The 26,113-nt window shown below is 39.0% G+C and overlaps 1 protein-coding gene and 1 long non-coding RNA gene across 28 annotated transcripts in view; one reads left to right on the forward strand and one right to left on the reverse strand.

Moving 5' to 3' along the window:
- LOC309626636 overlaps window positions 1–26,113 on the forward strand; it is a 1,318,538-nt gene that overhangs the window by 990,290 nt on the left and 302,135 nt on the right. The window lies entirely within an intron of this gene.
- TTLL5 (tubulin tyrosine ligase like 5) overlaps window positions 1–26,113 on the reverse strand; it is a 312,036-nt gene that overhangs the window by 163,185 nt on the left and 122,738 nt on the right. For 20 of the 27 annotated variants that reach the window (XM_082387536.1, XM_082387511.1, XM_082387513.1 and 17 more), the window contains 5 exons: window positions 25,109–25,212; window positions 23,457–23,584; window positions 20,875–20,958; window positions 19,905–20,306; window positions 13,241–13,428 (listed from right to left, as the gene is read on the reverse strand). In XM_082387536.1, coding sequence (XP_082243662.1) covers window positions 13,241–13,428; window positions 19,905–20,306; window positions 20,875–20,958; window positions 23,457–23,584; window positions 25,109–25,212 — 906 coding nt within the window. Of the gene's footprint in view, window positions 1–5,823; window positions 5,875–13,240; window positions 13,429–19,904; window positions 20,307–20,874; window positions 20,959–23,456; window positions 23,585–25,108; window positions 25,213–26,113 lie in introns of those variants that run through there. The other 7 variants (XM_082387533.1, XM_082387514.1, XM_082387517.1 and 4 more) reach the window with 4 other exon arrangements.

Here is a 26,113-nt window from a genome sequence, read left to right on the forward strand (position 1 = left end):
GTTTTCTCAGGGTATGTGCCCAGTAGTGGAATTGATGGGTCATATGGTAGTTCTATTTTTAGTTTTTTAAGGAACCGCCATACTGTTCTCCATAGTGGTTGTATCAATTTACATTCCCACCAACAGTTCAGGAGGGTTCCCTTTTCACCACACCCTTTCCAGCATTTACTGTTTCTAGATTTTTTGATAATGGCCATTGCTAACATGTATATATGGAATCTAAAAGAAAAAAAAAATGGTACTGATGAACCTAGTTGCAAGGCAGGAATAAAGAGACAGACATAAAAAATGGACTTGAGGACACGGGGTGGGAGGGCGAAGCTGGGGTGAAGGGAGAGTAGCATGGACCTACATACACTACCTAATGTAAAATAGTTGGCTGGTGGGAAGCAGCAGCATAGCACAGGGAGATTGGCTCGGTGCTTTGCGATGACCTAGATGGGTGGGATAGGGAGGATGGGAGGGAGGCTCAAGAGGAAGGGGATGTGGGGACATGTGTATGCATATGGCTGATTCGCTTTGTTGTGCAACAGAAACTAACAGTATTGTGAAGTATAGTCCAATAAAGATCTATTAAAAAAATAATAAACCAAGACATTTAAGCCTCATAACAACCAGCTTGTTAAATATTCTTCCACCCCTGCCTTTCTCTAGCTGGTTAGCTAAATGAATGAGGGTCTGTGGGAAAACCTAATCACCGGCTTGTATCACGGCCTAAGCCTTAGGGCCTGCTGGGAGATGTTTCACCCCTTGCTCTCCTCCTCCTCCTCTTTCTCTTCTGCTCCCACTCTCCTGGAGCGGCTTCTCCAGAGGTTCCACTCCCATTCCCTTCCTCATGTCCACTGCCACGGTGACCTCAGTGCATTTTTTCTTTTAGTACCCAAACTCTGTTTATTTTAGAGCCAACCTTCCGAATAAGGCAGGTGAGCAAACATCTGAATGTGTGGGGTAGGGACACATTGCACGCATTCCATCTAGACAGGTGTTTAAATTACAGCGGGAATAAATACAGGTGATGGATTGAAAAAGGGGGTAGAAGAAACACAGAGGGGGAGGCCAATTTCCGGTGGCTGGCCCGCCCAAGTGTTACTGCTTGTTACTGCTGTTTGCTAAAAGTAGCGCTGCTGCCAGTGTTATAATTAAAATATGATAGTATTGCCCTGATGGCTTCCCAGAATATACCCACCACCCACCCAGATACATAACCTTTTGGTATCCAAAGAGGATCCAGGGCCAGGCCTAACTAAATCACTTTTGCTCTACTGGAGCACACTCTAGAAATGCTACGGTCCTGAATGCTCGAATGAAGTCCAGAACTCAAAGATAATTCAATAAATATTTACTGTATCGCTGATCATGGGCAAAGCCTTGGGTAAAGTCCTAAGAGAATGGGTACTAAAATGCGGCCTTTGACCCTAAGCCATGAAGGAATTGGTTATCTAGTGAGACAGACACCTAGACAAATAGCAATATTAAAGGCCTCCAGAATATGATAATTGCCATAATAAAAGTGTTAAGGAAATTCAAAGAAGGCAATTGAACCGGGCCTAAAAGGATAGGTAGTAGGACTGGTATGGGGCTGGTGGAATGGTAGTGGCTCCTAGGGGAAAAGAAAAGACAGAGTAAAAATGCAGAGCCGGATAAGCAGGAAGAATGTCGGAGAAACAGAAAGCACTCTAATTTGGCTAACACTCAGAGTAATGCAAGACAGGAACAGACCTTGGTGAGGTCCTTGAATGCCACTCATTCTGCTCTTCATCTAGGAGACGGCAGTAAGCTATGTAGTGCTATGTCAGCATTGTGGTGGAAGCAGAGAAATCTAGCTGAGAGTCACCACAGTCAGGTGAGAGATAATAAGGCTGGGACGCAGGACACACTCTTGATGGTCTCTCCTCATTTCCCCCGAGGCTGAAGAAGAGTGCTGGGCCTTCAAACTGGAGAACTGCGTTTGTAGTATGATGATAAAAGCTCTCAAGTTCATGTGTTCATTCTTCATGTTTTCTTTTTGGATCAGCCCTCTTTTGTATTACATCTTCCCAAGCGGCTGGCAAGGCAAGATGGCACTGCCTGCCATTTAAGAAGGGAAGGCCAAAGAGTGGGCATCTGAGGCCAGCTTTATTCTAGGGCCTCATGGGAAAATGCACCTTTCCTTAGATTTATCTTTCCATGCCTCCCTTCAACAGTAAAATGGTTTGAGGATCAAGACTGGTGGGTGGGCCTGGGGGGGGGGAAGTGCCCAGGAGGCTGACTAGATGTCTTCGGTCTAGGCTTGAGGCCTGGCAGCAAGAGAAGACATTGGATCATCTAGCCCACGTCCTCAAAGCCAGGAATTCCACTTGGGAGTTTGGGGCCAAAAATCTTATAGTAATTAAGAGAAGCTTTGTCCTGGAGGATCCTCTTTGGGCATCTTCTCCTGACCCTCAAGTTAGTGGCTACAGAATCTGGATTCCGGCCACCGTTCTCTCTCAATCAGTGTTTAACGACCACATGTGCAGTAACTTCTAGATCCACCATGGAACAACAAAACCAAACAAACTGACATTTAAGGATGGTGAGGTTTTAGTAGATATCTGAAAAGACAACACGGGTTAATGAAAAAAATAAGATGCTGGTATCCACTGCGATACCGAGTCCTCTGCCAGAGCAACATTAACCAGCATCTACCTCTGTGTATGCGTGTGCTATCAGTCCCTCAAGGACAAGATACTCTCCACTCACAGCAGAACACAGGATTCTGCATTTCTACAGATACGGCATGTCTACAAATGTAGTGGCAAAAACCCTTCTCTGACTGGGGCTTACGGATTTTCACATGACTTTTACCTTTCTTAACACAGTACCAAGGTGTATCATTGCTGCTTGGGAAAACACAAGCAGCAAATATAGTTACAGCTATGCCAGGAGGGGCAGGAATTATTCCCAACCTGGAAACTGAAAAATCAGAGGCTTAACTGGTGTTTCATCGTTAGCCCTAGGAAGGTCTTTAACACCACTTCAGCACAGCGGTATCCTAAAATCTTGTTGCTACCACCTTGTGCTTTACTTCCCAATGTTAGATTTATTTTTCACAAAAGAGCTCCCACAGCTGTAAAGGATCCTTGCCATTACACTGCTTCAAGAACATAATGGTAGAGTTGAAAAGCTTCATGCCATGTTTTGCACTGTATTATAATTACAGGTTTATTTACCTACCTTACTCCACAAATTACATGCTCCTTTAGGATAGGAACTGTATCTTATTCCGTTGTACCCCTAGAGTTTACCCAGTAGGCACAAAAGCATTTATATAAATGAAGTGGGTCTCATCTAGTCCCAAAGACACACACACACACACACACACACACACACCCCTCAATCTCCAGCTAGTAGCTAGTTTCACCAGTGAGTAGAGAAGTGATTCATGTCACTGGAAGGTTAGCAAGGAACTTAAAGGTCCCAAATTACCTCTTTTTACAAATACCACAAGGGAAGGACTGCTTTGGAATAAGGGGAAATGAAATAATCAGTGACTAGACTGAGTGATAAGTGTTGTTCTTGCTATATGGCCCTGCATAATTTTAGAGATGACTTCTGCCTGGTCTTGAAGTTTTGGGCAAAGTTCTCAAATGAGTGAAATAATAGCTTAGACATACAGATTTTGTTCCTTGTCTACACAATGAATATACTATATCTGTTTCTTCTTGGCACTGAAACTGCAAAGGGCTAACACCCTTTTTGAGATTCGCTTAGGGAACCTCAGGTTCACTAAGGCAGTTTGCAAATTTCATGCATCTTATTTATCAAAATGGAGATGGAAATTCAACATTAAAGACTCAGTAACAGCTTAACACGTGAGCAAATCAGTGGCATAGCATTTCCAGTGCAGCTAACAATCTTGGCATAGCTCACTCTCCTCATTATAGCATGGTCCATAAAAATCTTAAATAAATCTTGTCTGACGAGGTCTAGAGATGGGGTTTCACAAGATTATTTCATTAATCCAACAAATATTTATCAGACACTCTGTGGCATTCTTTTGAGAATTGAGAACAATTTTTTTAAATTCCAAAAATCCTTGCCTTCATGGAGATTATGGCCTAGAAGGGGGTATCACTGAAATATACAAAGAAGGTGTCAAGCAAAGATAATCACAAATTTGGAGTGATCATTTTTGGCCAAATTACTGATATTAACGACCATATGCTACCTAAAAGTTTTCAGAAGTTCTTAACTTGGAGACCATGGGCCCATAGGGCATCAAGAGGGAGTCAAGCTGGAGGGGGAGGGAGTGTCTATGAACCCTCTGAAATTAATGCACATCTCTAAGTGTGGGTGCATATTTTTTTCAGGAGAAAAATTATAGCCTTCATTCAATTCTCAAAGGGATCTCTGACTCCAAAAAAGGTTAAAAATAACTTCATATCACTGATGTGAAGATAAATTTTTCTAAATCTGTATTCATACTGTACTCAGAACTACACCAATATCATCTTGAGAACAACGTTCCCTGTGTCATTCATATATGAAGGCTCATCAGAATATGATGGGATCAACTGAGACTGTCGTGGAACTTTCATTCCCCTGACCATGGGGCCCTGAATGATTTGGAATAGGGAAATGCAGTGGCTAGTCCTGCCTGACTTGTTTTTACCATGTGTTGCTGGAACAAAAGGCAATCCTTGAATAAAAAACACCAGTGGACCAAGACCTGTTTCACTCAAGAAAAAAGAAAATGAAAACCCAAAGTGCCAGATCTGTACTTATTACATGATTTTCATCACTGGATAAATATTAGAGAATATATTCAATCAAGAACATGAAAAGAATCATCCTTAAACAGCTACTTTTTAACCATTCTTCCAAGGGCACTTCCTGAGCAGGTATTAAATCAATAGTCACAACAACCAACATGTTTTAAGGCAGCTTCAACTCCTTTATAAATTCTTGGATACCGATAAAATGAACCTCAAGAAATTTACACTCCAATCACCGGGAGATAAGAGTTATAACATTAATCACATTTTTAAAGGGGTTAGGAAAAGCAAGGAATGTCTGTAGTTCTGCTACATTAGCAGTAAGTTCTCTTGTCGTACCTTCCCGCTCTCTTGAACGTTGTCATTTACATAATATACATACACATATAGACACCTGGTGTTCCAAAATCTACAAAGAGTGCCAGATCAAGAATTGCCAAAGATATTCTTGGAAAACCTTACAAGATGACCACATCCCTTTCTAGCGCTTCCAATTTATACACTCAGTTTTTGAGTCGATAGGGGCTGCCACCACTACGATAAATAGATCCATTCCCACTGCATCCCTGGGGATTAAGAAGGCTGCACAGTGTTGAAGTTGACTTCACTACAAAATAATCTGCTGGTGGGCTTCCCTGGTGGCGCAGTGGTTGAGAGTCTGCCTGCCAATGCAGGGGACACGGGTTCGAGCCCTGGTCTGGGAAGATTCCACATGCTGCGGAGCAACTGGGCCCGTGAGCCACAACTACTGAGCCTGCGCGTCTGGAGCCTGTGCTCCACAACAAGAGTGGCCGCGATAGTGAGAGGCCCGCGCACCGTGATGAAGAGTGGCCCCCGCTTGCCGCAACTAGAGAGAAAGCCCTCACACAGAAACGAAGACCCAACGCAGCCATAAATAAATAAATAAATAAAAATTAAAAAAAAAAAAATCTGCTGGCTAGGCTACAACTCTACAGCAGTGTTAAGCTCCATCATTGTAGTCTGATGAGAGGTGAGAGTCCTGTTTCAAACAGGAAGAGACAGAAAAACACTGATGGAAAGAGTGTGAAGTCAAAGAGACTTGGGTTTGAGTTCTGGTGCGGTTACTTGCCATTTATGTGACCTTAGCAGAGTCACTTATCCTTTCAGCTATTTTCTTCACCTGTAAAAAAAATTAAGTATCTACATCATAAGGTTAAAGAGATAATGCATACAAAGTATTTAGCACAGTGCCCAGTACAAAGCAGACATTCAACTAATGTCAGCTGCTTTATCATGAAGGGCAGGTGCAGTATTGTCAGCAAAAAAAATGGAAGAGGAATAGTTTTTAAAAAGAATATAAAAACCAACATAACACAGAAGAGAAATTCTTTTCAATTCAGCAAGCATGTGATAAGTGCCTACCAAGTGCAAGGTTGCTGTGCTGGGTGATGGGTTAGAGAGAACAGCCATCACATAGTTTATAACTCAACAGGAAAGAAGAGACACAAAATAACAATAACAGATTTATTATAGAGAGTGACTAATGAAGGGCCAAAGGGACATAGACAATTGAAAGATGACTTCTGGCTAGGGCAGCAGGGGGTTCTTCTTTCACTTATTTATTTTAAAAAATGTGTGTTGAACACACACTATATACCAGGCTGGAAAAAACTGGTGAAAAAATGGACATGGTCACCTCCCCACCTTTAATCAAGTACCTTACAGTCCCGTAGAATCAGCACATTTACTGAGTACTACCCGTGAGTCAGGTTCTGAGGCAGCAAAGGACACTGCCTCCAAAGAGCTCACTGTCCATTAAAGGAGACAGCTATCTGGACAGACACAGACAGCTGTATGGTGAGTAAAATGGCATGTGTACAAGTGAAGTGGCACCTTTGTTGAGCCTGGACAAATGCAAACAGTTAGATATGGTGACTGGGGAACATTTCCCATGAGAAGATAGCTCAAACTAAGCATGGAGACTAAGAGAAATTCTGGGTGAGCTGCACAAAAACATATGTGATGGGAAGGAGAGAGGCTGGAGAAATAGCCTGGAGCCAGATTCCACACAAAGGCTTTGAATAATATTCAATAGCTGGGGCTTCACCTTGAAGATAACAGGAAGCCCCTTCGAGATTCCTGAGCAGAGGAGTATCATTATTATCAGACTTGTGATTTAGAAAGCTTCCTTTAGAGCAAAGACTAGGGTGAACAGAGGAGAATGGCCAGGAGACCACTTAGGAGGTAACTGTAGCTGTCCAGTCAAGAGATAATTAAGTCCTTAAGCAGGACAGTAGATGTGAAAGTGAAACAGAGAAGATATATATCAGAGGCATTATAGAGTCAGAATCAATAAGAACTGGCAACTGCCTGGACGTAGAGAGAATGAGGAAGCAAAGAGAAATGATGAGAAATCAAAGGCTCCATACCTAACTCCCTAGGAGAACTGCAGTGTCACTAATATAGAGGGGAAAAGGGAAGAAGAACAAATAGGTTTTAGATATGTTGAATATTTTTTGAATATTTTCAAAGCATATTTAAAATATGTTGAATATTTTGGATCCTTGTAATACAGTCAGATGGAAATGTCTAGCAGGCAGTTGGAAATTTGGACATGACACTCAGCAAACAGGTTCAAACTAAAGATGCATATTTGGGAGAAATCTGCAGAACAGCACTAGATGAAGCTATGGGAAGAGAAAATTTACCCCAGGGGAGACTATAGAGAGGAAAGAAGTTCGGTTGAGCTCTGGAATCCAGAGGCATGTTGGAAGATACCTGTGAAGAGCAGCGAGAAGCAGATGCCCAGGCATCAACCCCCTTCTTCAATCAGAGAGACTCTGCTGTTGTCAGTTTCTATATTTCAGGTCTATATACCAGTGGCTTTTTAAAAATGTTGAAAATGGTATCTAGTTTTTCAGGGGAGAAGTAGAGGATGAGCTCTCAGAGGACTTACTGAAGGCTGGAGAGGCTAAGGGAAGTTTTCAGGTAGGAGGCAGTCAATAATAGTGTCATGTGCTAAAAAAGAGAGTAAGGATTAAAAATAGGTGACTGAAGTTGGCAATTCCAAGGTCATCAGTGACTTGGAGAGAGAGTTGGTCAATACAGTAAGAGAAAAGAAAGGGTATTTTAGAATAAGAGACCATCAATAGGCCAAGGACCTAAGGAAAACTGGGGGTTTAAAGCCTCAAAAGACATAGAAGAGCTAGGGAATTAGATAGGATCAATCGGAGCTAGAACCTAGAGCAGGGAGGCACAGAGATGCAGGAGAATTCATCTTGATGCTAAAATTACCCCACTTGACAGAGAAGAAAATCAAGGCACAGGGAAGTTAAATAACTTGTCCAAGGTCTCGATGACTCAAGAGCTTCTGCTTTTTCTATTTACCCTTTTCTGTTTCTAGACAGGGGAAAAAGTAATGTATATAATACAAAGAAGTACAATTTTTCTACCCAGAAAAATACAGAACCAAAGAAGCTAGACTTGGGGAAAAAACTACAAAATCAGAACACAAACGTACAGTAGTTCAAATGTGTCCAGATACACTGAGGAGGCAGGAAGAGAGTTTCCAGTGCCAAATGCCCAAGCTTGTGATAAACTGGGGGCCACTGGTTCCAATCCTAGAGAACTGTAACCATTTCAAAAAATTTAGCTTCCTCTCTGCCAGTTTCAACTTCAAATTGATATTTCTGAAACTGAGATTGACTCAGGTCCAGTGTGGACCCTGACGAAATGAGCATGATCACAGTGGTAACCGCTGAAGCAGAAGAAATGATAAAAGAATTCCTTTGTATAGGAATGAGTGAGAGTGAATGAGTAAGCAGTGTAAGCAAACATTCTCTACCTCAGCATATGCCCTCCTCTAGGACTAGGCAGAAAAGTATCAGGGTAAGGGGCAAAAGTGGAAAGAAATTCAGTGGTTTTCTTTCCCACTCGCCCTCTACATGAAAAATGTGAGAAGCAAAAAGCATCTCCTCCCTCCTATGTATCTGTCAGCACATTTCCAGGAGGCCTGGCCACATCCCGGGCACCGGCTGGCCAGGGAACAGAGCCTGACACAGCACATTCGCAAGCATCGGAGCCCTCGCCTGGGTGGTCTGCTGTTATTCCTTTGATTAAACTCCCAGGCTGGAAGAGCTGGCGCTGCTCCTAATGATAGCTGGGTCCTGCAATCTCACACTGGCCCGCACAGACAGGCCAGCGCTCCCTCTCCTCTCCCTCTCCTCACCGCAGAGCTGGGTTACTTCGCCACATTCTCCTGTTCGCTGACAGCAGTGACCACAAAGGGCTACTTCTGTGCGTGCAGAGGGCTACAGTTGTAAAGCACACCTCTCCCAGCACTGGATGAGGCAAAGACAGTGAGACCTCACACTCAAGCTCTACGTCAGCCCACCTCAGCTACCACAGCACTCTCCCCCACAAGAGAAAGACGCTTCTAGAAAACCCTGCTTTCAGGGATGTATGATTTCCAAAGGATTCCAGCCCCTAGAGATAACCAGCTTCTCACGTGCCAAGGGAAAGAACTAAATTTGACCTGCTCTCTGCTCAGATTTGTTAGGTATTTGTTGAATAATCATATGTTAAGAACACGTGTCTCTGTATTTCCAGCATATGCAAACACTTCCAAAGTGGCCACGGTGGCCACTTCGTGTGGCAGGGAATTTCAATATTCTCATATGTTCTAGTCTATAAATAAAGTTAAATCATAGCTGAAAGAGTAAAAGTAATTGCAAGATAAATGAGGTTCTGTTTTTAGCCATACAAATTCATAAGAATGTAGCCTCTAATGGAAATTCAGGGTAACTCAAAGCTTTATTATCAAATTTTGGGGTTGTCAGAGTACTTTGCTTCTTTTCTTTTGGCTAATTCCTTGTTCCTCAGCATCTTCAACAGTGAGCAGGGAGGAAAAGGGGATGGCATTGCTTCATCCTGCAATCCATCCTCCTCCCAGCTACCTAAGTGATGCAGCTAAAAGGCAAGGCCCATTTGTCTCTGTGCCTCCTGGTCATCTATGAGATAAAGAGTGAGTTCCTTCACAGGGCCTTCAAAGCTCTCCTTGAATCAGCCCTTGTCTTCTCCTCCAGCTTCCATCCCAGCTGCTCCCTATCCTTCAACACCACTAACCACCAGCTTTCTGTTTCCCCACATACACACATGCTAGCTTATTTTGGAGCCTGCCCTACCCTTCTTCTGCCACCCACCAGCCTACCCTTAAGATTCAGTGTAGGTGTAATCTCTTCAAGAAGGCTGCTTCGGCCTTCCCACTCCCACCCACAGGCTGGGTTAGATACCCTTTGGCGGTTTTGTTATTCCCTAGAAACATCTCTGCAGATGCCATGCTAGTACTATCATGTGTTTATGTGGCTGTCACCCGTACCAGATTGTGAGTTATTTCACGCTGAGGTCTATGTCTTATATCATCCCGTGGCTTAGTACCAAGGCCTGGAACACTCTCAAGAGCATAATAAAATGTTTTTGAATGAACGAATTAAAAGAATACATTTGAATAAAAAGTTCTACGGAGAATGCCACTAAACGCTTTAATGAGCAAGTAGTTGAAATCATAGACAAAATAAAGTGATTTTTCAGAAATTCCCTCAAATTTCTTTTTTTTTTGGCCACGCTGTGCGGCATGCGGGATCTTAGTTCCCTGCGACCAGGGATCAAACCCACACCCCCTGTGGTGGAAGCGCAGAGTCCCAACTGCTGGATCTCCATGGAAGTCCCAAATTTCAGTTTTTTTATACTCATCTTCCAAAATAGCACAAATAATTTAAAATCAGCATACCTTATTTAGTGGAAGGTCTCTTAACACCTTGCCCAGAAAAGCAATGTAAAGATATATCAGGGTTTATGGCATATAATGAAAGCAATACTCAGAGGAAAATCCATAGCTTTAAATATAATAAAAAACAAGACATGAGTGAAAATAAATGAAGTACCCAACTCAAGAAATTGGGAGGAAATAACAAAATAAAGCTAGGGAAAACAGAAGGAAGGAAGTTAGCAAAGATAAAACAAGAAGATAACCAATTAACAAACAATAAAACAACAGAATGAATAAATATATCCTACCAAAAAAAGGGAAGGGGGAAAGAAAATCTTCATTAACCCTATTGGATATATGAAAAAAAAGAAAACACAAACGCAAAATAGGAATTGAAAATAAGGAAATAATCACAGGTAAGAGGACTTAACCTCTTAAGTCTCAAGTGACTACTGGACACAGAGCTATTTGTGGTGGAGCTGAGGCGAAGGTCTCACACTCCGAGTCCAGAGAGGAGAGCAGAGCTTTCAGCACGTTCTGTCTGGGTGCCTGCCTCTCACCAGGACTACAGACACCTTATCACTTGCCTCAGTGAGTAAGGAACCAAGGCACTTTCTTTCAAACACGGCTAGGAGTAAAAGGAAATGGCCAGTAAACAGATGTCCCAGGGCCCTTATTAAGCCATTATAACACGTTATTATTTACCAGAAAAAGAACAATAGAAGAATTTCCCAAATTCCAAATTAAGGAACTACTTTCTCCAAGGGGAAATAACACAAATAACACATACTTGAGCTTTTCAATAGCAACATTCATTTTGGTAACACAATATTTTATCCAAAAACTGATTTCAAATCAAATTAGAAACCATTTATTATTAAAAGCCTTTTACGGTTGAAATAGCAATCTTTTCCAAGTATCAATATATGGCATTCAGACTTTACAGAAAGCTTTTTGCATACTATCCTCATGACCCTGTTGTATTTTCCTCATCAACAAATAGAGACCCTGAGGTTAACAGAAGTTGAGTGAATTGCCCAAGATCACACAGCTAGTAAGTGGTAGAAGAAAGCAGGTCTTTCTTTACATGGCTAATCCAGCCCTTTTCCCACTACTGCACCCTGCTTATTACATACTACAGTCCCTCCTTCAGTATTGCACCAAGGATTAACCACCCTATTTATTACCAAGGCTCTAAAAGTTAAGACTGACATCTAATGGCGAGTTCAGATCCCTATGAAGAGAAGTCTGATGGAATTTTAATTCACTGGCACTGAAATTCTTCTTAGATGAGATAGACTGAAGGGGAATGACTTTCCAATAAGGATACAATCACCTTGGATTCCCAAAGGATCAGGATCCTTTCATTTTGGCAAGCTTTGCTGTCTACCAAATGATAGGAGGTGAAAATACGTAAACACTTAACATTGGCTATGTTTTTTACTATAATTGCAAAGAAAATTTCTTAATGCCTTGGTGCTTCTAGCTGCTCGTTAAAAATTGGAACATATACTCTAGTCAGTGACCCACTGAAAAAAGTGTAGCAGATCACTGGCCCTCTCCCTTCCTCATAGCCACTTCACATTTCACAATTCCTTCCCATTCTACCATGGCCATGATATTCCATTTCCTTTTCCCATCATTCTGTCACTAAAATCTAACTATTAACTCCCTTCAAGTCTCAACACTGCCCGTATAAGATTCTTCACTTCCTAATTCACATTAGGCTTCCTTATCTACTCCCTTCAAACTATCAGGGATTTGAAAAAGAAAATTAATTACAACTTCACACTCTGGGATGAGGTTGAAGTAAAGCTAAGGCTTACTTTGAATTGTGGTCCAGAATTTTACACAGAAAAGTAGGGCACCACCAGGGAGCAGTATGTTGCCTACTTTTAACATGCACTTGAAGTCATCCACAGCTTCACTTTTTCCTAGACTCGATTATCACTAGAGAGTTGCCACCAATTAAGGGACATGACACCACGAAGATATAGCGAAATATAACTGTGGAGTTCAATCAGAATAATTCCTTTGGAGGACTTTGATGCCGTTTGCATTAAGGAAAGGGAAAAAAACATGGCTTCTACTTCCAGTTAAATACCATGGGGATAATCATCAAGAAGGGCAAAAAGAATCCCAAAGTTCTTAAAAGTTTCATCTAACTTCACTGTGTTGTAAGCTTGTCAGTATATATACAACAAAGTCAAAATCCTGGTATCCATCAAGCTTGCCGTATGACCTTGACTACATCACTCATTTCAGCCTCAGTTTCCCCCATCTGTAAAATGGTGAGAATGATATGTGTTGGATGAGGGTGTATTGAAATAATTCATTAATCAGTGCCCAGAAAAGATCCTGACATCATGAGATGAAAGGCAGTAAAGTTAAAAAAAAAAAAAAAAAAAGTAAAAGGTAATGTTATGGCATTCTGGTAAAAAGATTTATAAGACTAGAACTCACTGGAAAATTTTACCAGAGAAATAAGTTATTTTTAAAGATCCTTTAAAAGTGCATTTACAGCTGAACACTGAAGTCTATTTATCCATGAAGTAAGTACATTATAGCTAGCAGCACACTTAAGTTTGCAATACCTGTGACAGAAACCCTTTCTTTAACGCTGAAGGAATGCTTTTATTCTTTAGCTTGAAACCAACTAATATTCATTCAACAAGCATCAGCATATGGGCATTAGTAAAGACAGGGAAGGACAGAGTACCCTGTAGTTAATCCTATCCTCTGATCCAAAGAACTCTCTGACACCCCAACCTATCCATACCTGCTGGGTGAGGAGACTGACGTGAGGGGATGGAGAATACTGCCTTGCTGCCTGCTTCTCAGCTAGCCGCTGAAGTTCAGCCGTAACCGTACTTGGGTCGTACCCTCTGCTGTATGAGGAGCCATCTTCTCCCTCCTTCTGTGTTTTGGCTACTCCTGAATGCTGCTTGTTTGGACGGCATGAACCTGCTAAAAAAGAAAAGTTTTCATTCCCTTAGGAAAAAAGCCCTGAAAAACTTAGGATGATGACAGCAAAATCTCAGCCAACAGATACTTTACTGACTCCTAGGGATCTCTGACAACATAAGGAGCAGTAAACTATCCTCAGATGCTCACAAAAGTAAAAATCAATCCTTACCATACTCTAGAAACTCTTCCTACCACCAAATTGTTACATGCATTTATTACTGTGTTTTTGCATACTATGAATCCTTCACAAAAAAATAATTTTCATCATATGTAGTGGGGAATAATTGATCCTAGAATTAATGAATAAAAAATGTGTAGCCTTGAAACTCATTATAATTCTTGATTTCCTTGTTATATGACTGTACTTGTCAGTAGTTTACAGCACACACTGTCAAATCATCCACAATCCTTCTTACAGAGCTCAAAAAGGAAAGAAGGATTAAAGCAAAACTGAGTATATTTGGAAAAACAGCAATAATGCTATATTATAAAATTTCAATTGATTTCCTTTCAGATTTCAATTTTCTTCTTTCAACTATAATATCACAGAATTCTATTATTTCCGAGCACTGAAATACTGGCACAATGAAATTATTTAATATAAAATCAAGGTTAATATTTTTTCTATGATAAAAGTCACACAACCCATTGAAAAAATATTAAAAATGCAGAAAAGTAGAAATAGTTTAATGTGTTTCCTTTCTGTCTTATTAATGCTTATATAACCACGATCATTCTGTATATACAATTTGGTGACACTACTTTTAAAAAATCTATATTTTTTCATGTTTATTATGTTATTTGACACATACCAAATACTATTTACAATTGATGTAGAAGTTATAAAACATATTATAATGAACTGACTACTCAAGAGTCACATTAACATTATCAACCCATGTGTTCCTCCTCATCCTTAATCTTCCCTTATCATTCACCCCCTTCTTTTTTTTAAAATATAGTTTTATTCTTTGTTTCTGCGTGTGTTTGTGTATGCATACTTAAACAAAATACAGTTAATTTTGTTTTTGAGCTCTATAAAAATGGTATCTATTGTAGTAATTTCCTGGGACTTGCTTTTGTTACTCAATACCATACTTCCGAGATTTATCCTTTCTAAGTATAGCTGAAATTGATTAACTTTATCCGCTGCTTGGTATTCCATTTTGGAAATACATTACAACTTATTTTTCTATTCCCCCATTAATGGCTGTTTTGGCTATTTCAAGCTTATCGTTATTATAAACAGTGCAGTTGTGAACACTCTTGCATACATGTCCTGGTGCACATGTGGAAGAACTTCTGTTGTGTATACGGCTAGGAGTTGAGTCACAGAGTGTGTGAATTTTCAAATGTATGTGATAACAACAATTTTCAAATTTATGTGAATTTTCAAATTTATGTGAATTTTCAAATGTATGTGGTAACAATTTTCAAATTCATGTGAATTTTCAAATGTATGTGATACACTACCACAAAATATAAGCACTCCTGCTGATCCACATCCCCTCCAACACTTAGTACTGTCAAGTATCTTAATTCTTCCCTCTTTTAAGAGGGTGTAAAATCTCACTGCAGTCTTCATTTATATTCATCTGATTAATAATGATGTTGAGCACATGTTACCTCTTTTCTGACACCACTATTGGGTTGTCTTTTTCTTACTGAAGGAATCTTGCTTATGTTTTTACTTTTGTTTCCTACAATAAGGTGTTAAAGATGGTCCCCCTTATTCTATTCTAGAAGTTTAAAGTTTTGCACCTGAAAGTGATTATATGGATAGTATGAGGCAGAGATCTAATTTCACTTTTCTTCCTGTATGGATAACCAATTATCCCAGCATCATTTATTGAGAAATGCATCGTTTTCCACTATCTGCAATGCCATCTGTCATATATCAAACTTTCATCTATCTGTATGATTGCTTCCAACTTTCTATTCTGCTCCACTGGTCACTTTGTACCTTTTCAGATACTATATTTTCTTAATGATCATATCTTTATATTCTTAATAAGATACTCCTCCACCCTTTTTTCTTCTTCAGTGAGTTCTCACTATCCTTGGTCTTTTGCCTATCCATTATCATTTTAGAATTGGCTTGTCAAGTACAACAACAAAACTTGAGATTTTGGTTGGAACCTGTATTGAATCCAGAGATCAATTTGATGAGAACTGAAACATTTATGATATTAAGTCTTCCTATCCATGCACATTCTATTTATTCATTTATTTAGGTTTTCTCTGTCTCTAAACAAAGTCTTATCAAATTTCCTTATAAAAGTCTTTCCTAAATTTATCCCTAGATAGCTTATCATTTTTATGCATGTTGTTCTCTTGGTGATGTGGTTGTACAACAATGTGAATGTACTTAATGCCACAAGTGTATCTGTAGCTTATTTTCAGTTTTCTATGTAGATAACATATTATCTGCAAATAAATAAATTTTATTTCCTCCCTTTTGATCCTTATGCTTTTAATTTCTTTTTCTTGTTTTATTATACTGGCTCTTGACCTCCAGTAAAACACTGAATAGAAGAAATGTCAGTGGGCATCCTCTTCTTGCTCTTAACCTTAGAAGGAATGCTTTCGACATTTCCCCATTTACACTGATATCTCTTGTGAGATTTTGGCAGACACCCTTTTTTGATAAAGAGGGTTTCCTTCTCTTCCTAGTATGCTGAGAGTTATTATCATGAACGAGTACAGAATTTTACCAAATTCTTTTTCTGCATCTACTAAGAGGATAAATACAGTTTTTCTCCTTTAATCTGCTGATGTGACAAATGACATTTATAGATTTTCTACTGTTAAACCCCTTCTGTATTCCTTGGATAAACTTATTCATGGGATCTAATCTCTCTCATATGTTGCTAGATGTGGCTGGCTCATATTTTGATTAGAATTTTTGCATTGGTGTTCATAAATGAAGCTGATCTACAATTTCCCTAATACTGTCCTTAATTGGTTTTGTTATCAAGATTAAACTAGCCGCACAGAGTTATTACTGTTGTCTCTTTTTCCATGCTCTAGAAGAGTTTAAGATTGGAATTATTTTTCCCTTGAAAGATTGTCAAAACTTATCTATAAAACCATCTGGGCCTCAAGTTTTCTTTGTGAGATTTTTAAACTACTGTATAACTTATTTTAATAGTTACAGGACCATTCAGACTTTCTTCATCTTCTTTTTTTCTTTTTAATAATTTTTTTTCTTTTTTTTAAAAAAATATTTATTTATTTATTTGGCTGAGCCAGGTCTTAGTTGGGGCACGCGGGATCTTCGTTGCCGTGTGCGGGATCTTTTTAGGTGCGGCATGCGGGATCTTAGTTGTGGCATGCATGTGGGATCTAGTTCCCTGACCAGGGATCGAACCCGGACCCCCTGCACTGGGAACACGGAGCTTTAACCACTGGACCACCAGGGAAGTCCCTCTTCATCTTCTTGAACCAATTTTACTTACTTTTGTAGGCGTTATCCACTTTGCATAGGTTTTCAATTATATTGGAATAAAGTGGTTAACAGTATTCTAATATTTTTGTCACCTATGCTACATTTGTATTTTCTGTCTGCTTTTCATTCCTTATATTATTTATCCATATCTTCTCTCTTTTCCTGATCGGTCTCACCAGAGGTTTGTCCACCTTCTTAGGCTTTTCAAAGAACTTTTGGCTCTGATATTTTCTCTACTGTATTTTTGAATTCTGTAATTTTTACTCTTGTCTTTGATTTTTATCTTTACTCTTATCTCTCTTTCTCCTTTATTTAGATATATAATATTGCTGTTTTTATAACATCTGAAATCAGATATTTAGCACATTAATTTTTAGCCTTTCTTCTTTTCAAATATAAGTATTTAAGGCAGTAAATTTCCCTCCAAATACTGTTTTTCATTGCTCTCCACACATCTGAACATGAAGTTTTTTCACTGTCTTTCAATTCTAATAGTTTTACATTTATTTCCATATGATCTCTTCTCTGAATTCTTTTAAATTTTGAAATACATAAGGATTTGTCATGTATCATTGCTGTCGACATTCAATTTAATTGCAGTGTGGACAGAGAATGTGGCTGTATGATACCAATTCTTTGAAATCTGTTGTCTTACGATGTAGGACATGACTGTTTATTATAAATGTATCATGTGTGCTTGAGGAGGTGTTTTCTCTAATTATTGGGTACAGAGTATTATGAATGAGCAATAGATAAAGTTATCATCTTGTTCAAATTCTCTTTATCTTTGCTGATTTACAAAATCTGTGTATCTACTAATAATGGACAGAAATATGTGGAAATCTCCCACTAAGACAGTGGATTTGTAGATTCCTCATTAGTTGTATCAATTTTTGTTTTATTTATTTGGAGGTTATTTTGTTAGCTGCACTTAGAACTGTTTTATCTTTCTGCTGAACTAAACTTTCTGTTTTATGTAATTACTCTCTGTATCTGTTAAGAAAATTTTCTCTCTTAAAGCCTAATATAAGCTAATATATACTAAATTAAGTTAGCATATATTAGCACCACCTTTATTCTGGTTGGTATTTACATGGTATTTCTTTCTTCATCCTTTTACTTTCAACCATTCCACGTCCTTATCTTTACATGTGCCTTTCGTTGGTATACAACATACAGTTAGATTTTTAAAAAATTCAATCTGACACTCTTCTAACAAGTTCAGCCCATTTATATTTATTTGATTCTTGATATATTAGGACTTGGTTTACCATCTTTTAATTTTCCATTTCTTGCATTTTCTAAGCGTCGCGCTTGTGTGCTTCTATGTTTGTGGGTGTTTCCCCCGATCCAATCCATTTTTCTTCTTCCCACATGTCTAAATTTCCATATTTTAATTTTTTCAGTGGTGACCTTTGAGACTTGATACTGTATATTTATCTTGAAAAAGTCTAAATTCAAAACAACATCTTAATCTCATCCCCAAACTATTCAATCACCATAGAAAAATTTGACTCCAATCACTTATAGGATATTATTGTTGTCAAGCATATTGTTGTCAACTATATATTGTTATCTACTACTGTTTAAGCCATTCAGAGTATGTTCTTTGACCACAGTGGAAATAAGCTAAAAAGCAATCACAAAAAATAGAGAATGCCAACTATGTGAAGATTAAACAATATACTTATAAACAATCCATGGGTCAAGAAAGAAATCACAATGGAAATTAGGAAATATTTTTGAACTGATTAGCTTCTTCCATTCCTTATCCTCCTCTGCAGAAGGTATGAAAAAAAGGAAGGTTTAAAAAAGAAGTTTTGATGACAACAACAAGGTACTGGAGACACTGACCTTACTGAATTTCTCTCACATGGGAGAAAAAATTTAAACCAGAACGTAATTATTATTGATTTTAGAAGATTAAATCATAAGAATAATCACTCAGAGTTAGCACTAATACACATATACGTACATATTCATATGATGACTTATTAAAGTAGACCCTTTCGTATCTCTGATTCAAGCTCCACATTACAATATCCATTTCATTTGAAATCAGACAATGATTAAGACATATAGATTGGCTATTTATAAAACATAGCTTAACTGTAACTCACCTTAACGTGGATATTACTCAGGTGTTTAAAAATCTGACCAATGTTAAGATACTCACTAATCTACAAATTCAACACAATCCCTATCAAAATCCCATCTGCCTATTTTTGCAAAAATTGACAAGCTGATCCTAAAGTTCATACGAAAATGCAAGGGATCCAGAATAGCCTAAACAATATGAAAAAGAAGAACAAAGATGGAAGAATCACCCTTGGTGATTTCAAAACTTACTACAATGCTATAGTAATGAAGACAATGTGGTACTCGCATAAGGGCAGATATACAGATCAGTGGAACAGAACTGAGACTCCAGGAGTAAACCCTTACATTTAAGATTAAATGATTTTTGACAAGAGTGCCAAGACAATTCAACAGGAAAATAATAGCCTTTCAACAAAAGGTGCTGGGACAACTGAACAACCGCATGCAAAAAAAGAGATGTTAAGACCTTTATGCCACACCATATACAAAAATTACAACAAAATGGATAAAAGACCTAAACTATAAAATTCTTAGAAAAAACATACTCAACAGAATGAGAGAAAATACTTCTAAATCATGTATCTGGCAAGGGACTTGTACCCAGAATATATAAAGAACACTTACAACTCAACAGTAAAAAGACAAATATCACAATTATCTCTTGACTACGCTGTAAGCTCCCAGTAAATAGAAGCCTTGTCTTACTCATTTCTTAATCCCCAGCACCTAAAAGAAGTTGTTTCATTTCTTATCAGTGAATGAGTGCCACTGGACCAAATGCAAGACTCTTCCTTAGTCACATCAGAACTATGCACCCTGTGTCCCTTTACCTTTCAAAAGAAAAGGCAAAGGGAAGAGATGGCATTCTTTTTTAACTGGGGCTGGGGAGAAGCTGACATTGTGGAGTGCCTTTCATTCTCTCACTCACCTGCCTTTGCTGAAGAGGGACGAGACAGCTTCTGGCTATAGATGTGCGCAGCACTTTGGAAAGAGGAAAAGGGGCCAATGGTGTAACTGCCTGATCGACAGCGCGGCAGGCCAGCGGGGCTCAGTACGTTCTGTGTCCCAGGATGGATGGAGGGAGAAGCACTGTCAGGGACCGTGCTCAGTAAAATTGCTGGCTGGTGAGGCATGCTGGGGATAGCTGGAGGAATCTGAGATACGGAAGAATGGCGGCCTGGCCCTGGTGAGAGGTCAGAGGTGGTAATAACAGATGACGAATGGGTGTTGGGAATTTTCTGCAGAAGAGTAGCAGCAGGACCAGAGAAAGAAGCAGAGGAAGAACTGGTATAGACTAATTTAGCCTCTTTTTCTGCTGAAGTGGTAAATCCTATTAAAATAAAAACAAACAAACAAAAACAGATTTTAGGGAAAATTAATGTAAATTCTGTATGTAAACAGGAAGCAAACATTTTTAAACCTCAAAATAATCTTAGCATGAAATAGACATAATGAAAAATACAAACTTTAATGAGATTCATCATGAACTTAATGAATACTGCCCACTCAGACAATGTGGCAATGGAAACAGTTTATTCTTAGTCCCTTCTGAAAGCTGGTGTTGGGACTACCTCCATCAACCAGAGCAGGTGCTTTACAAACGTTAGGGCATCAGGACAAAGTTTCTGATAATGACAGCTAACTCCTCTCCCTCTGATTTTCACCCTTCTAGAAAAAAAGTGCTCAGAATTTTAAACATTAAGAAAGTGAGAAATTCCTTGGAAGGATAACAGGCTATCAGTAGATAAAAGGAAATTCTAAGGGAAAAGGAAAAACAAAGAAAAGGAGCTTTTTGGAGTAATGTCACATGCCCGAAAATCATTTAATATCTGATGACTTTTTTTCATTTAGAGATTTATCAGAGAGCAGCAAATCTATGTAGGTTTGAAGTCACTCACGAGATAATTTATCAGAGTGAATTTCTGTTGCTTGTTGCTGCTTGGGCTGCTTTATTTTCACTTCTTCCATCGTTTCAGGGTGATCTGAAATAAGAAATAAATACTGAGCTTAGGCTCTGTTACTAATCAAATGCTAGAGCATTGCTCTACACATAATTTTGTTTCCAAAATATAACACAACTAGTAATCAATGCTAGGAACCATTGTATTTCTCACCACACTTTTCCAAAGATGGCCACGCCCACAGCCCTGTTGAGTGGGACACCAACCAAATGATTCCCAACTAGCCCCAACCCCAGCTCCAGCTAACTGAATGAGGAAAAGATACCAAAACCCAGGGCAGCCATCCATGGACTGCCAACAAGCTAGGACATGCCTGGGAAAGAAAATGAGTAAGGGCAGTAAGATGCCTCTGTCAAGAATTCAGACTTGGGGAGCTAAGAGACCAAACTGGTCGGTGGTACACAGTGGAGCGAAGAAGTCATAATATATATGGAGCAAGCAACTGCCAAGAGATAGAAAGAACAGCCCCAATATTTGTTGGCATAATACCTGGATACTACAACAGCTCTGAATCTTAATCTTCTCAGTTTTACTTGAATAAGCTGAGTGAGTTTGCTTATTAGATAGATTGATCAGTATATTCAATAACAAAATCGCTCTAATAAAATAAATTAGGTTCTTTTTCTACTACAGAATTTTGAAACAGAACAGCCAGAGCTAATCATATACTTAGAGAAATATTCCAAAAATCTTTCTCAAGGGCCAGGTTCATACAAAAACTTAAGACAGGCCATTTTACAGATCATCTTTCAGAATGAAAGAATAAGGACATATGAATTCTCTTCTGTCCATCACCACCAGCACTGGTAATACTGTCACACATTTGTTTGCTCATGTTTGAAACGAGTCCAGATACTATCAAATGTCATACTGTTGTTCCCTTGATTGAGGCCTTCCTACTGCCCCTCTAGTTATTCTTGATTGGTATTGCTAGGTATAGACATTATTATGTAAAGGTAGTCCTTAACACATGAACCCCAGAATTTCTGAGGACGCATCTGTACAAACAGGTGCTGCTAGTACATGCTGTTAGGGCTTCCCCATTACTACCAGGGGAGAAGTTACTACCTGAATGCCAAGCTAGGACTTCACCTGCCTAGCACATTTTTCCCTACCCCAACCTCATTACAAAAACTCCTCAGCCTCCCTTTCCCAACACTGTTAGAGGATCTTTTCAGAGATCCTACCAACCTTCTTCCTGTATTTACTCACCCAACTTCATCCAGCAGGCAATAAATATTATAAAGTCAAGAACTGTGACAGTCCTGGTCCCTGTATCTCTAGCAACTATCACAATGTCTGATACATGATAAGTGTTCATTAAAAATATGTCGAAGGAATGAATGAACGGATAAACAAACTAGCTTTAGAACTTAGGCAAGTTAGGAAAGCTCAGAGAAGAGGGTTGGACTCAGAAGTATTTCTACCAATACAATACTTTAAGTATACAGTGAGCTAAATAGGCTTTTGTAGACTAACCTCTGAAGCTAATCAGTTTTTAAAACAGTAACACCGTTTCCTTGGGAAAACTCACTCTACATTTTAAATGACCAATTTTCCCAGCTCCTTCCACATTAGACTATGATAGCCTTAAGAGTAGCAAAGAAATCTACATCTTTGAATCCAGGGGTTAGCATACAACAAAATTAGTATATTGATTATCTATCTCTTATGCTTCCATCTAGATTTTAAATGAATCTTACACTTGAAGCACAAGCTTTGTTTATAACTGAGTATTGCTGCTATTTTTTGATCATATGACATGAACTAGATAGTTTGGTCCACAGCAATTCCAAATCCCCAATCATGGAGTTCCCCAGCAGTGAGAAATTTTTGAAATGCGTGGGAACATTGGGTTATCACAATGACTGAAGGAAGATGGTGGCATTTAGGGCTTGGGACTATGGATATTAGACCTCCCACCAGGTATGGAATGGTCCCACACAACAAAGAATTCTCCTACCCCAAATGCAAATGGTGATAGCTGGAGGAACCAAAAAATGTAACAGGAGTGAGAAATTATCATTGGGAGAGGCAGAAGAACAGAGATTAAGAGCACAAGCTTTGAGTCAGGCGGACTAAAGTTCAGATTCCTGTTCCACTGTATGGTGCAGGGCACCCTTGAGCAAGTCACTCTGTCTCTTTCAGCTCTGTTCCCTCATCTGTAGAGAAGTTTTATAATAGCACCTACTCCATATGGTTTTTAGAAGTAAAAAAATAAGATCATGTCCAGTAGACAGTAATATGAGCGCTCACTAAATGTTAGGTATTATTAGCTTGTCTTGAAAACAGCCCTCTGATGTTAATTATCATGAAAAAAAAAAAAAATTAGACCATGTCCCTCTTGCGCTTTTAGGACAAAAATATAAGGCCTCCTCATCCCCTACCCACACACTGCAAAATTTTACCACCTTGGAGTCTATTAGTGCTTAGGCAACATAATATTTTTGGTTCCCCTTTGCACATCTCATTTTTTCACTTGTTCTTCTTAATTTTCATTAATTAACCAATATACTTACCACCCTTTGCCCTGCTATCAGAAAAACTGTTGCTGTTTTTAGAACTTTTTGAGTGAGTCCCCAGGAAGACACTTGCAGACTTGTTTTTTTGGGTATAAAAAGTCAACACCTCCTCCAGTTCAGCCTCACTGAAATGGGGAGAGAAAGTATGGTCAGAACAGGAAGGTGTTCTGGAAAATCTTTCTACCAGATTTTATTATGAAAATGGAGTAAGCTGAAGAAGGGGAAAACGAAAAGCACAAGCTGGAAACTCCCTATTAATAGATGGTAAAAAAGAAATATAAATGAAGCAGTCTGAAAAATTTAAAGCATGACAAGGTTTTATTCATTCCACAGTGAATATTCTAGATCGGCACTGTCCAATATAGTAGCCACTAGTCACATGTGACTATTCAGATTTAAATGAATTAAAATTAAAGATTCATTTCCTTGGTTACACAAGCCACATTTCAAGTACTCAGTAGCTACAACACAGGAAGTTCTATTGGACAGCCATGTTCTAAATCAGGGGTCAACCAACTATAGCCAGTGGGCCAACCTTGACCAGCAGGCTGTTTTTGTATGGCTCCCAGCTAAGAATGGTTTTCATATTTTTAAAGAAGAGTATGCTATAAAGACCACATGTAGCTCACAAAGTCTGGAATATTTATTATCTGGTCCTTGGCAGTTTGTCCACCCCACTTCTAGATAATTGGAATATATTCACTAAAGAAGCCACTTTGTCATAAATACGGAAACTCACCAGCGTAACCAAGGAAGATTTCCCTAACCATCTATACAATGGAAACTGAACCAGATGGTCTCTAGGTCACTTCAAATATTGAAATTATATGCACTTTTTATGAACATCCACAAAATGAAAAGTGTAAGGAAACAGATGAGGGCCCATAGAATTCTTCCAGTAAACATATTAGGCATGGATTTTGTAAAATCTGCAGCAGCTCCTCAACGGCCTTTTGCATTTTTTTCCTGGAGCCTGGCTATGTTCCAGATAAGTGGCCTTCAAATAAGCAAAATATTCCTGCAATATTACAAAGAACCTATATCCTATCTTCAGAATACACTGTAATGACAACCTTGGAAACTGCTCCTATGAATCTCAGAGTAAACCCCAAGGTCTCCAAAGTAGCAAAGAATGGCCTGGCTAATTTGTATCAAGATAGAGAGCTGAATGCTGAGATTTTTCAACCCCTAAGAGCTAACCTTAAGCATGAAGGACTTGTTTTATTTTATATACATTAGGCGTAACCCTCACAGTGCTGAGAAACTGCCAATTCCTCAACCCACTCAACGTAGGCAAAATGTGGTCACCTCCACTGCATCAGTAGGTCAGGGATAAATTCAGATCCAGTAAACACTAGAACCTCTAACTTCAGCTTTCCGAAGTGCTCCCTCAGCCCTTAGAGTGGTGTGTACTTTGAAGCTGTCTAGAAATACAGCCCAGATGCCCAGCAGCAGTGTTTTGATAACTAAAACCATGACAACAGCCGAAAATTGGCTGAGATATGGAGAGATCAAGCCTATGAAACCCTTCTTCTCCTCCTAAGAGTGATTTTACTCACATCCATATGTTAGAAACAAGGGGCTACTGGGAATGAATGGGGCAGTGTGGAAGACAGAATAAGATACTTTTTATTAAGAATGTCTTCTACCTTGCTTGTCTGATGAACTCTTGAAAGTTTTCCGTATTCACCCCATCTTCCTCTTCTTCCTCAAGTTTCTTCTTCGATTTCTTTCCAGCCATTTGTTCTGTTTCCTATCCAGTCCCCAACCCCACAGAAAAACAAGATAAAACTGACTCCTGATAAATGCATACTTCATCGTCTGGTTTCAATACCCTTGGGTTAATTTGTCTTTATAGTAAAGACATTTAATTCCTCCATGTACTTTTGCCACCTATAAATCTGATATATTATTTTCTGTCATTATTTCATGAAACATTTTAGAGTTTCCAAGTAAGAGTTGCATAATAAATATAAATTTTTATCATGTTTCTACTTTTTACTCAGGTAGCCCAGTGAAAAAAGAGCTTGGTAATGTCTGTGGTCACACTTGAAGCTTTAACAGAATGACAACAGAGATACTGTATTTTGTTACAGTTAGGGAGAGGAAAGATAGGTCTTGGAAGATACTCCTATAGCAGCATCCAAATTGAGTAAATTCTTCACTTATGTAAGTTGTTCCAAAATTCTCAACAGAGCTGGAGTAGCTATGTAGCTATGGATTTGGTGTGTTGATACTGTACTGACCATTCCACACATTTCACAAAAGCTATTTAAATTTCCAGGCCTCAGCTTTCCTTTCTGAAAAATGACCATGCTCCCCGCTCCCCCCACCCCAAAATGACATTTCTAAAGCATTCTAAGACACTTGGATAAAAGATGCTTTGCAGACTACTCTCACTAAATAGTCTATTTTCTGGGCTTGGTTGTAAAATGAAGTCACTATCTAAAATGTTCTAGAGAACAAAGTATAACTCTCGCAGGAAGGAAGACTGTGTCACCGTGTTAAATCCACAGTTCACATTTGCTCTCAAATAGTCAATTCACCACTGTCTCCAGGTACAATAATGACAATGCAAATTCACATAGCCCAGGATTCATCTCGGGTGTAACAACACTCAAAAGGAATGTGCCTTTGGATGAGAGTGAACTACG

This window comes from Balaenoptera borealis (genome assembly GCF_965194805.1).
Source record: "Balaenoptera borealis genome assembly, chromosome: 3".
NCBI lineage: Eukaryota > Metazoa > Chordata > Mammalia > Artiodactyla > Balaenopteridae > Balaenoptera > Balaenoptera borealis.